Source organism: Bufo bufo, chromosome 1 (genome assembly GCF_905171765.1).
Source record: "Bufo bufo chromosome 1, aBufBuf1.1, whole genome shotgun sequence".
Classification (NCBI taxonomy): domain Eukaryota; kingdom Metazoa; phylum Chordata; class Amphibia; order Anura; family Bufonidae; genus Bufo; species Bufo bufo.
In genome coordinates, this window is record NC_053389.1 from 715,892,970 (window position 1) to 715,906,653 (window position 13,684).

The window sequence follows — 13,684 nt, forward strand, 5'->3', positions numbered from 1 at the left end:
CTAGTGTATTACATGCTGGTGTTAATATATCCCCCGCTGGCAGCAGAGGTGCCACAATTATTAAGTCGCGCACCTTTTAATTGCAGCGCGTCCGTGCAGGCCTGTGTGCTAAAATGGAAATCTACAATAGCAAGGAAGCTGGTGTAGATTTCCACTATAATTTACATAAGTTTCCTGGTGTAGATTATATTAAATGTTCCTAAACGGCTATAGCCACCCTTGCATCTCTCTATCCACTCTTTCAAAAAGTGGCAAGGAGGGCTTTGAATCCCCAAAAAGTCACACAGTTTTGGCATACAGCAAACTTTGGGACTTTTTGACTGCAGTTTTCTGGCATACAGGGGATGATAAATGTCCCCCAAAATGTTCAAGTCTCTACACATGTAAACCATTGTAAATGACTTTGTAAGGGTGAGTAATTTTTCCATGGCACACTGTGGTAGGGAGTACTGGTAATTACAATATATTTTTCCTATTTGTAAGCTACTTTATTCTTTTAAAATACTACTATACTTGTGATACTCAAATACTAAGTACTCTGTAGCCAGTAGGAACATAAGAGTTTTCGTCCAGGCTCCTCATTTTTCCTGTTCGTGTATAAGTAAGCTGATAGCTAAGACCTTTTTACATTGTATTTCTTCACTCTTGGCTGATTTTTTTTGTCATCAGGCTCTTTTAGTTCTTTATGACTATAATTATTAAAGATGTGAGGACTGTCACACAATATGCAAAAATTTAGATTCTCAGCCAAGGATGGTACAGTGCAGATCATGTCTCCAAGGCTATTCTTACTATGATCATGTTCCTGATTTTAATAGGCAGCACAGTGCATTATCGCCCCCTTTGGGGTAGTTTGATGTAATTTGATTGAGTAGAGGCGAGATAGGACTAAGTAGGGATGTAGCTATAGGGGGAGCAGGGGAAGTGGTTGCTTTGGGCCCAGCACTACGAAGGGGCCCACCTAGGAGGAGGACTAAAAGATTTCATTTGAAGAAGCTATATTCCTTCCCTAACTCTCTGAGCTTGCTGTGCTACACTATGGGAGCCACAGAAACAGCGGAGCTTGGCTGTTTCCATAAGCCGGTGACCTAGGGATGGCACTTTGTCCAACCTTGTTAAAACCACGAGAAACCGTGAGATGGGACAACCTCCTTAAGAATGCTGAGAAACACCAGAATACAGCATTTCCCTGTCAAGACACAACTTTTCTCTCCATTGGAGGTTCTGTAAAGGTTGCCTTCACTTTTCGCAGCAAGAATAAAACCACAATAACAGTCCCCATTATGTGTGTACTAGTCCACCCTTACTTAGTCAAGTCCTCAGAATTTCGGGACTTGTTACAATGTAGTAGTCTACGTGCACCTCTGTCACTTAGGCCTCATGCACACGACCTTTGTTTGCTTCCGCGTCCGTTCCGCCGATTTTAGCGTCTCAGGTGTGGACCCATTCATTTCTATGGAGCCGTTGAAAATGCGGATAGTGCACCGTTTGCCATCCGCGTCCGTGATCCGTGGTTCCAGTCCGTCAAAAAAATATAACCTGTCCTATTATTTCCGCGGAAAATGGTTCGCGGACCCATTCAAGTCAATGGGACCGCTAAAAAACACGGAGGCACACAAGATTGTCATCCGCATCCGTTTTATTCCTATCATTTGCATGGCAAACCTGTCTTAGACTTTTTTTGACATTCCTTTATGTCTGGTGGTCCTCAAAAAGTAAAGGAAGACACACGGAAACAAAAACGGAAACGGATCACGGAACAACGGAACCCCATTTTGCAGAACGGAACACAACAACGGTCGTGTGCATGAGGCCTTACTATAGTAGCAATACAAATCCTGATCTGTACTGACGTGTGAATTTTCCATTAGGCACAAGCACGTGCCTAGGGGTAGCTCTGTGTGAAAGGGCAGCTGTCCCACAGTCACTGCAATGATGTAGAACATACAGTGTTTGTGCACTAATCTCCAGGCAATACATTTACCAACTTGATGGTTCATTGTCAATACACATTTATTTTAGAAATATAATCTATGTAACTGCTTTTATAAGACGTGAAGTAAGTGAGACTAGATTAATGGGAGAACATCAGGCCCCTTGTGCCTACAGGCTCATGAGATGTGTATCCTACACTGCTTGTACTCCAAGCTTCTTGTGCTAAGTGAGCAGTAATGTGAACAATACAAAATACAATTCACCGACAGCAAGCAGAGAATGAATGCAGAGAGGAATCAAAGTATATTAAAGGGTTATTCCCATCTGAGACAATGAGGGCATATCACTAGGATATGTGTAACACCCCAGAGTGGTGTTACCACTTCTGCACCCTGCTACTGTCTTTATTGGTCTAACCTGAATGTCATCTTATGTATTTATTCCAGGTCCTCCATAATGTGCATTCCTAATCTGTTTGCAACTGTTATGTTCATATGTAATGTGCCTGGTTCACCAGCAGGTGGCAGCAAACACGGCTATACTTAGATAGAATGGAACTTACCATTCCATTCTAACCCCCCTCTGTGGAGAAGTGGGCTAGCCCCACATGCTGCAGGAAGGATGGGGACCAGTTAGTCTAGTTCCCCCCCAGCTAAGGGAAGGGTGTGCAGGGGCACGTCTCTGCAGGACGTGCCCACGCCAGCCAGAGCACCTTAAGATCTGCTGGCCATGGAGACCAAAGCTTGAAGCCTCAGGAGCCAGGAGGAAGGTTCCCTGGCATCACCTAGAGTCAGACTACAGAGAGAAAGTGCAGCTTACAGAGGAAGCCAAGTTACCTATTAAGCCTGTCAGTACAGCAGAGAGATAGAAAGCAAGCAGAGTTATTGAAGAAGCCTGCTAGTTTCATGCTAAAGCCTGCTGGGACCAAGACAAAGCTTGATTAACGTTTATTCAAGTAAAGCTGCTGTTCAACTACATACAAGGTCTGGACTCAAGTTATTCTTTCAAATCCTTTAATTATCCCCCCCCCTATTTATTGCTTTGGAGCCAAAGCCTGGGGTCCAGCTGTATCCAGGTAGGAGCACCGTGACACACAGAGAGACATTTTAGGCCGCACTATACCACTCGGCATTCTTACATCTGGGATGCGTTTTAGATATAGAGGTCCCTAGGGGGAGGCTGCCCATTGCATACGCCCCCATTGTCTGATAGGTGCGGGACCCACACCTACACCGAGAACGAAGCTAGGAAGGTGGTGGCCAAAGGACCCCGGGTTTCACTGGGTCCGGCCACCACCAAGCTCTCTCTCCATAGTACTGAATAGGAGCACACCGCGCTTGAGCGGCCACCGCTCCTATTCATTTCTATTGGGCCGACGGAAATTGCAGAGCCAGCGCTCGGCTATTTTCGGCGGCCCCATAGAAATGAATGGAGGACGGCTGCGCATGCACAGCACACCCTCCAGAACTTTTGGGCCTCCATTCTCGGTGTAGATGCAGGTCAGACAATTGGGACATATCCCAGTGATATGCCCCCATTGCATGTGATGGGAATACCCCTTTAATTTCATTTCCTTGGCTGAATTATTATACTAATTTACATAAGACTGAACTCAGACTACACAGGGTTTATTTGTAGTCTGTCACCATAGAGACCTAGTAAAGTAAAAAATTAGCAGCACCACATTTCCACAATCCAAACAATGATATCAAAGATACGCAGAGTGCACGCGTTACATGAGTTTCAAAGAGAACCAAGCACTGAGCGATAAATATAGGGTTAAACTAGCCCACAATTTCAGCCATACGAAAATAATCGCCACCACTTTCTAACTGTACCCAATGGTGTTTTTTTGCAGGAACTCCACACGATACCATACTGGTGACAAGTATGAGGACACAGGTCGAACGTCTGGAAAGGAGACTTCAGTGAAGTGGTAAGACAGCTGACTTTATACCAGTAACAGATGGCTCCCAACCACTTTTCATTATCTCAGCATCAGTTTAAAAACTGCTCTGTTCAGCGTTACATCTTCATAAATGTCATAAATATTAAGGATGATATTGTGACAGAAGGGCCTCTTGAGAGCCACATGAGTCACTACCTTCCATGTGCGTGAAAGGCTGAAAACCAGGTGTACTTTGTAAATGACTTCCATGATCCCTGGAGAACATCACCAAGAAATGGTTTGTAAGGTTCACAGTGGGATTCCAAAGAAAAAATGCCTGCATGGATACCATATATATTTTTTTTTTATAGATGTAAATAAATCTATAATCATTGTATAATGGAACGTTCAACTACTAACTGTCTAACGGACTTTGGGGGTCATTTATTAAGACCAGGGTTTTAGACACCAGTCTTAATAAAGCCCCTGTTCTGGCAGTGGATCGCTGGAGTTATGGAGGGGCGCCGCTTCTAAATGTAAGCCAGCTTCCTAGATGTCTTACATTTAGACTATTTTCTACGCCTAAACCAGGCATAAAAATGATGAATAAGACGGGGGAAAGTCTCATATTGCTGCGCAACTGACCATTCTGCCGCAATCTGCCTAATATAGGCGTATTTCAGGTTAATAAATGACCCCTTTGTGTTTCTTCACCATTTATAGTGGATGAAAACATTCTTCTTTACATTCACAGGCTTAAACCCTGTACAGACCTGACCCTGCTTTCAGCTGAGAAGTGGGTACAGTTGTATCTATTATACACTGATTACAGAAGTTCCCCTGGATAGGCTATCAATATTTGACTGGTAAGGCTCCAACCTCCAAAAGACTATGTAATAAGAGCATATGAAGTATGAGGTACAGCCGCTTGTACAGGTGTGACAAGGAGTTTCAGCGAGAATTGTGGACTCTTCACTGTGCTGATCAGTGGGAGTCTTGTAAATCGGACCCCACAGAAAAAACATTGAAGGCCTGTCCTAAGGGAGAACCCCTTTTAGCTTTATTTGCAAAAAAATGGAAAACACCTTTAACTGATGCTTTGAGGTAAAATTAGGAAAATGCATATTACAAATTCAAACAACTATGCTATAAAATAAAATTGTGTACTCATGCCAGCCAACACTATGGTTGGTTAAAGGAGTGATTCCACGGTTAATGTAAAAAATGAAAATCCAATATCATATAGTACAGGGCAGTCTCTTTCTTTTTTTATATAATTGTATTTTTATTGAAATACAACAGTACAAATCTATTTCAACTGTATGCACAATTGTACAAATCAAAGTGAACAGGCAAAAAATGAACAGTATTCGGCAAAAGACCAAGAAATATACATCAGATGACACGTGCGATGCAAATCAGATGAGTCAATAAAGGCAATGTGAAAAACCAATATCTTGTCGTATTCAGTTATTTGAAAAGAAATGAAATTAAAAAGAAGAAACAATTAGGCTGTATCCTACCGTTAAAAGAACATACCTAATGAAGTACCTAATGAAGTAGCTATAGAAATCTATTAGAAGGGTGGATTATATGATCCACCTTGAATCCTATCTGAGCATCACTTTCATTAGGAATATAACAGAGAAAAGAAAGACTGAGACAAAGACACTTCAGGAAGAGGAGAAGAGGGGAAGGGGGTTACATAATCCTCTTAGGCACATCTCAGTGTTGGCTATTAGCCCAAGGGCAATCTCTTTCTAACAAAGCTAGAACCAGCCCTGTCTGTACCTCACATGGGTCCAGAGATCTCCACATTCATTGCCCACATTCCAGCTTAGAAGGCGTGCACTTTCTCGGAGGGGGGGGGGGGTATTTCTACTGCAGCTGGTGGAAGTTGAAGGATGGAACGGAGCATGTGCGTCCAGAAAAATGGAGGGCAGAAAAATGGGAAAAAAGCAAACAGCAGGTGGCGCTGTACAGGTTTTAGTGAATAACTCACTGGCTATGCTAAATTTTTAATTCCATGCAATTACAAAAGTATTCAGATCCAGGTGCTGGTTTTAAAAATGTTGAATATTTTTTGTGGGACAACTCCTTTGATTCAGGGCATGTAAGCCCCATCCACAGGAACGCCCCAAATGCAGCATAAGTCCCACATATTTTTCCCACAGGACAGCTCAAATTTGCCAGGACTGTCTTTTAAAATAAGGGACAGTCCCTTCAAAATTCAGGAACTATGAATAATAAGCTATGATGTCCGTGTTATGGCTCTGTTATGTGTGGAGCTTTAATTGTCCTCCCATAGAAATACATGGGGACAATTGGGGATAGGTAGGAGCATGGAGTGCATCCACCATTAGGGTGTGACTCCGGGGACAGGGTGTAGGATGAGGGATAGAGAGGGATAGAGAGGGATAGATATATACAATCCCTCTCTCCCCCTCCCTGCCCAGCTGTCTATTGTTTTATCACCATTTTTGTTTTTGGTATCATTTGGGGCTTATGTTTGTTATTACTTTGAATTATATTTTAGATGCAACATTAATAAAGGTTCATTTTAATGGCACTTTCAGTGAATCCAGATTACTATACAAAACCAACAGAGAAATTGTGGCAAACTCCATTGAATGGCATATTTATGGGCGTATGGGGCACACAGAGTCCAATACTGGTCTCTGTGTTCCTCAATAGTACCTACATGCTGTATATATGAGACCTTACAGTGTGTTCACATATGGCACATTAGCTGCAGAAACTGAAACTATTCCATTCATCTGAACATGGATATTTCTGCTGCATTTGCATTGATTTACAAACCCCATTGATATATATATGAAACAGTTGTAGACATTTCTGTATTCCCGATGATAAGGATCATGGCTGAAATCAGGTTGATGTAGCAGCTTATCTGCTATGCTCAGTGAGAGAATCCTGCGAAGGCTTAACAGCTGGATCCATCGATGTGTTAATTGAGGATAGATCCCGTCACTAGGACCAGGTTAATGAATTTTCCTTTTGTATGGGCGGTCTGACATAGTGCATATCAAAAATCCCCACGCTGACTTGCAGAATTTACTATGCAAGTTATAATAATCAACTTTAATGGGGTTATCCGAAGCCTAAAAGATCCCCCCCCCCCCCCCCCCAATGCCCGGGCCCTCGCATACATTATACTTACCCGGTCCCCGGCACCCGCGTCGCTCCAGATCCCTGCATGGCCGCCGCTGCATCTCCCCGTCGTGCGGATCAAAACACCGGCGACGGGGGGAGAAGCCAATAGCAGGCCGCGACAGGGACGAGCCTCCCTAGTTCCATTTATATAGCGACACCATATTCCGCAGCACTTTACAATTCAGAGGGTTCATGTACAAACCAAAAGACATCACAAAATTACAGGGTAATAAACAACTAAAACACTAGAAGTAAGTGCTTATATATAAACATACATTTCTTAGTAAAATCTACAAATACAAACAAGCTAGATGAAGAATCTGAACATTCATAGTACTATTGACTATTCCTTACTAATAATAAATGTTTCTGTACATTTATATTTTAGATCATGGCTATGCTGCCAGCTATCATGAATCAAAGCCATCTGGTCCCGTCTGATGCCAACGTGTCAGCGCTGGGTTTTCCAGGCCCGTGGAGAGAGCCTACATTTACAACAGCTGCCAAAGTACGCGTGGGCATTACCTGTTGCTTTTTCCTCATAGCATCATGTAGTAACGTAGCTGTACTATGCAGCATCAGTGGGAAACGATGCAAGTCTCATCTCCGGATCCTTATTCTCAGCCTTTCTGTGGCTGACCTGCTGGTTACCTTCTTAGTCATGCCGTTGGATGCCATGTGGAATGTGATGGTGCAATGGTACGCTGATGAACTCTCCTGCAAGATTCTTAACTTTGGGAAGCTATTTGCTATGTATTCTTCTGCATTAGTGCTAGTGGTGATTAGCCTCGACCGTCACTGGGCTATTCTGTATCCACTCAGCTTTACAAGAGCTGGGCAACGGAACCGTATCATGCTCTGGACTGCCTGGGTCGGCAGCCTGCTTCTGGCATCTCCACAGGTACTTTTTTAGTTCTGGTTCCTGATATTACATGGAATAGGTAGATGTTTACACAGAGGTTTGAAATGAGGGGATTCATATAATAGGTCATGCTTCTACATTCGTAAATCTACTACAGGTAATAGTGGAAAGGTTCATAAATAAGGGCAGATCTACTAATACTGCCTAAAAGTAAGACAGTGTAATCTTACACAGTTTTAAGCTGCACCAGATTTATCATAGTGGCTGACGCTAGAAGATAAATCTGTCTCATCTTTACACTGGCTAGTCTTAGTTTACCTATAAGCTGGCTAAGTTCTACTCCTAAAATGCTTAAATGCTTCAAAAAAATGTTGGTGCATGGAGGTGCATTTAAGCCATGCCCCTTTCCCTTGAAGCTATGCCACCTTGAATGGTGAGATGTGAAAAGGTTAGAATAGTGTATTAAACACTTGATAAATGCAACGCAAAGCATGTACACCAGGTTTTTTGGTGCAAAAAACTTGGCACATTTTCAATAGTAAATCTGCCCCATAATTAAGTTCAATTCAGTGCTGATTCATTCAGCAAAACCCAAAACATTGCAGAGTTTCTTTCATTCCCCACCCAACCCCCCCCCCCCCCCAAAAGATTTCATGTAATTCAAACTGGTGCCACTGCAAAATACAAATTCGACCTGTAAAAAAACAAGGCCTCAAATGGCTACTTCAATAGAAAAATGAAAAAATTATGAATGGAAAAATGTAATTGCTGTGTCCTGATGGCCAATGTGGGCCACATCCTTAAAGTGTACCTCCAGTTATAAAATAACTTTCCATCAATGAATGGTAAGGATAAATATAAGGAACTTTGCAATACACTGCTCCATATCTCACCATCCACTACAGCTTCAAACATCAGACTACCATCATTTTATAGAGATTCATCTTGGCTATCTCATATGTAAACTGGACTTGCAAGTGCAACTATTTAGCATATGATTAGTTATGCAGATTCGTGTCATGTAACTGAATTGTTACTGTTTTGCTCCTGGTGGTGGAACAATCTTTATCTTCTTGTATACTACAAATTACAACCCATTCCCTAATAGCTCAGTGTGTTATTAGTTTAATTCCAAAATTAAAGGTCACAGGTTAAAATCCAGGAGCAGCCATGAAGAAGATTTCCCAAGAAAAGTGAAACAGCATCATCCAACTCATCGGGCTCCGATGTGCAAGGGAAAAGGGAGCTAATGGATCAAGTAATTGAAGGAACCATCAAGTTTGGTGGAGCAAGCCTGGTGATATTGGGTTGTTTCACAGCTAAAGGCATTGGATACTTGACCAGGATTGATGGTGGTCTCAATGCTGAGCTATATGTGAGTATCCTACAAGATGAGTTGCTTTGTACACTCAAGTACTATGGGTATGAAAAGGATGGCATAGTGTTCCAGCAGAACAGCGACCCAAAGCATACGTCGAGATTGGCGAAGAAATGGTTCAGTGACAATGAAGTAGAGGTGCTGGATTGGCCCCCACAGTGCCCAGACCTCAAACCAATTTAACACTTGTGGGTACAGTTAAAGAAAAAGCTGTATTCGTACCCAAGTCAGTCGACCAGTATGCATCAACATTGGTAATGTGTAGATGAGACCTGGGAACAGATTTCGGTCAAGACACGCTTAATTCTGACCGAGAGCATGCCCAGAAGTATTCAGGCAGTGCTGAAAGCCAAAGGTGGATTTATAAAATAATAAAAATTTAAATGTAGAACTTGAGGAGCAAAACAGTAACAATGCAGTTACATGACAAGAATCTGCATAACTAATCATATGCTAATTAGTTGCAAGTCCAATTTATGTATGAGCTAGCCAAGATGATTATGTATAAAATGATGGTAGTCTGACATTCGAAGCTGTAGTGGATGGTGAGATATGGAGCCTGAAAGTCAAAAGTACAAAACATTGTTACCCTTTTATTCATCAGTGTGTATCTTATTAAAGAATTATGCTTTCTCCTTGGCTTCTCGGGGTGCTTTCCTCCTCTCACTCAGTGGCGCACCTACAGGGGGGGTCCAGCGGGTCTGGACCCCCCCTAGAACAACCAACCGAATTTTTTTTTTTTTAATCCTTCAGGGCCGCACCGCCGATCACCACAGGCGGCGCGGCCCTGGATGTAATTGCGGCCGCGGCGGTGGGAGTACTAGGAGATGAGCGCTTCCATTGTGGAAGCGCTCATCTCCATATCTAATCCATCTGTATCGCCGCCCTTAGGACAGCGATACAGATGCCTGTGCTGTGCTGCGGCAGGGGAGGGAGAGGCGTGTCCCTCCCCTGTTCTTCTGATAGGCCGCAGGCACTAATGCCTGCAGCCTATCAGAGGCCGGCTCAGGTGAGATGACGTCATCATCACGCGCCTGAGCCGGGCAGCACACAGCAGGGACACAGGCCGGAAGAGACTGCATCGCATCGCTGCTGATGGAGGTAAGTATCAGTGTATTTTTTATTTTATTTTTGTTGTTTTGTTTTTTTTGGAGGGGGGGAGCTGGCACTATGGGGGCTCTAAAGGGGAGAACGGCACTATGGGGCATCTGGTGGTACTCTTTTTTTTTTTAGGTGGCACTTCTTACTGGCACATTATGGGGGGGGGGACCATGGGGGAGAGGAGCACTATGGGGGCTCTAAAGGGGCTTTTTTTTTTACACATTATGGGGAGAACGGCACAAGGGGGCATCTGGTGGCACTATAGGGGCATTATTTGGGGGGCACCATGGGGGAGAGGAGCACTATGGGGGCTCTAAAGGGGCTTTTTTTTTTTTTACACATTATGGGGGGCACTATAGGGGAGAACGGCACTATGGGGCATCTGGTGGCACTATAGGGGCATTATTTGGGGGGCACCATGGGGGAGAGGAGCACTATGGGGGCTCTAAAGGGGCTTTTTTTTTTTACACATTATGGGGGGCACTACAGGGGAGAACGGCACTATGGGGCATCTGGTGGCACTATAGGGGCATTATTTGGGGGCACTATGGGGAAGTGGGGGTACTAAAGGGGCCTTTTTTTCTTATTGGCACATGGGGGCATTATGGCATCTGGTGGCACTAAGGGGCATTTTTCACTGGCACATTATAGGAGGCACTATAGGGGAGGGCGGCACTATGGAGGAGTGGAGCACTATTGGGGCATATGGTGGAACTTTATGGGGCGGCACCATGGGGGAGAGGAGCACTATGGGGGCATCTGGGGGGTCTAAAGGGGCTTTTTTTTATTGACATATTATGGGGGCACTATAGGGAAGAATGGCACTATGGGGCATCTGGTTGCACTATAGGGGCATTATTTGGGGGCACTAAGGGGAAGTGGGGGCTCTAAAGGGGCCTTTATTCTTATTGGCACATTATGGGGGCATTATGGCATCTGGTGTCACTAAGGGGGCATTTTTTTACTGGCACATTATGGTAGGCACTATAGGGGAGAGTGGCACTATGGGGGGGTGGAGCACTATTGGGGCATATGGTGGCAATTAGAAGGGGCATTTTTTACTGGCATATTATGGGGGACACTATGGGGAAGGGAGAGGAGCACTATGAGGGAATTTACTGGGGCACTATATAGGGGTATTTTATACTGGCATACATTATGGGGACATTAGCTCAACAGCGGGCACTAAGCGGGGGTATTTCATGTACTGTCATATTGTAGGGAGAATTATTAGTACTAGGAGGTATTATGCGGAGCTTTGCTAATACTGGGGGGCTATGAGGAACATGATTACTAGTATGGGCACTATAGGGGCGTTATTACTACTTAGTGTGCTCTGGCAGAGAATTATTTCTATTTTGGGGAGCCCTGTTACTTTGGGGGGCACCCTGCCACAGTATCAGCTTAGCACAATAATTTTTGGGGGACATTATCTTTATACTATTAGTGTCTGGGCGCAGTTATTTTTTTAGAGCACTGTGTGCCAATAATTGTTGAGGGGGGCACTATCTGTGTGGTAGTAGTATTTCCAGGGGGACTGTTTCTGCAGTATAGTATTGGGGGCACAGCGGGCACAGTATTGGGGGTGGCAGGAAAGGGTGTTCAGAAGATGTGAAGATGATGGAAATGTGGGAAACTAATGTCTGTTTGTTAATCTCTGCAGAGATGGGAGATGGCTGAAAAATCATCATGGCGGTCTGGTCTGAATGGAGAAGATGAGGAAAGAGAACGTCTACAACAAAGGTGACATCACTGGATGTAAGAGGTATGTGGTGCTATGTAGGAGAGGAGATGCTCCGGCTCCTCCCCCTGCCATTTGCAGAAGGAGGATTCAGAGCTGGGTGAGGACGGTCAAGGGGGGCAGCAGGTCACGGGCGGGTGGCAGATGGTGGGGGGAACCACAGGCCTTGAGCAGGATCAGGGGAGGGAGGAGAGCGGAGGAGCTTCCTGGCTGTAGCTTGTTATATAAGCAGGCAGTGCAGCCAGGACAGACCCTCCCCTCTCCGTATGATGTGTAGAGACAGGCCGCAACTATAGAATGTCAGCTGTACAGTGTTTGTTGGGAGTGGCCTATTATATGTAGGAGGGGCTTTTAATAATGGGCGCCGCATTTTTATTTTCCTGCAGGCCTTTTAGAATCGCCAAGTAAAAGAATCAGCACAACACACTACACCCTTTCCCTGCATTTTTAAATATAAAGGGGGCTCTGAAAAATTCAATTAGCATAGCGCACTACACATGCCGCATTTTTTTGCCTTTCGGACCCCCCCTAAAGAAAATTCCTGGGTGCTCCCCTGCTTTCACTTGACTCATCCTCTTATTTCGAGTAGTTCCCTCTCTATCTCCAGCCTCACACACAAAAGTCTATGGAGAGAGGAGGAAGGATGAGGAGGCTGCTGCCAGCTAATACATGATTTATAACCTCACTGTGAACAGTGTTAGAGCCTTATTTTACTACACATAGAGTCAAAATTGCTAAGTGTGGGAGAGGTAAGAAACTGCAATTTGTGTGTCTTTCATCTAGCACCCTCCTCACCCTCCTCTCTCCATAGGCTTCAAAATTAAAAGCAGGAAAGAGAAAAGCAAAGTAATAAAAGCAAATACATGATTTTTTCTTTAACAAGATATATAACATAAGTTTCTTATATTCACCTCTACTTTTCATTTAATAAAAATTGTTTTGTAACTGGAGATAGCTTAAAGGGGGTCATTTATTGTCCAGAAATACGCCTATATTAGAAATCTGTGACTTTTACCTGCTCACACCAGGCCTACAAAAGTGGGTGTAGTAGGGTGGCCCCAATTATTCATGGTTTTCTATGCCTGTTTTAGGTGTAGAAAATGGTCTAGACTGGCGCTGGATGCGCCGAAGTTATGTAGTTTCCTCGGAATTACCGCAGCATATCTGCCCATTTCATCACACCTTGAAAAGATCCAATCATAAAATTCACACATACAGATGTAGCAAGCATCAAAATCAGTGGGTTGGCGTGCCATCCTGACAGTATAACTCAATACCTACTGTACTTTAATCTTTAAAAGCTTTGCATGTAATTAAAGGGGTTCTCCAGGCTCTCCTATATTGATGACCTATCCTCAGGATAGTCATCAATATCAGATCGGCGGCAGTCCGTAACCCCACACCCCCACCGATCATATGTATGAGTAGACTACATGCACAGTGTGCATGTGCCGTTTCCCTTCTCTCTTCCTGCTACTGTATGTCTGTGAGCAGAAAGAGAGGAGATGGCACGTGCACACTGCGGGGGTGCCAGATGTCGGATCCCCGCCGATCTGATATTGATGACCTAGCCTGAGCATAGGTCATCAATATAGGAGAACCCCT

The 13,684-nt window shown here is 44.0% G+C and overlaps 1 protein-coding gene across 1 annotated transcript in view; it reads left to right on the forward strand.

Moving 5' to 3' along the window:
- The first annotated feature begins 7,388 nt into the window (after window positions 1–7,388).
- Window positions 7,389–13,684, forward strand: part of LOC120987177 (gonadotropin-releasing hormone II receptor-like) — a 59,079-nt gene continuing 52,783 nt past the window's right edge. The window contains exon 1 of the mRNA XM_040415784.1: window positions 7,389–7,898. Coding sequence (XP_040271718.1) covers window positions 7,389–7,898 — 510 coding nt within the window. The remainder of the gene's footprint in view (window positions 7,899–13,684) is intronic.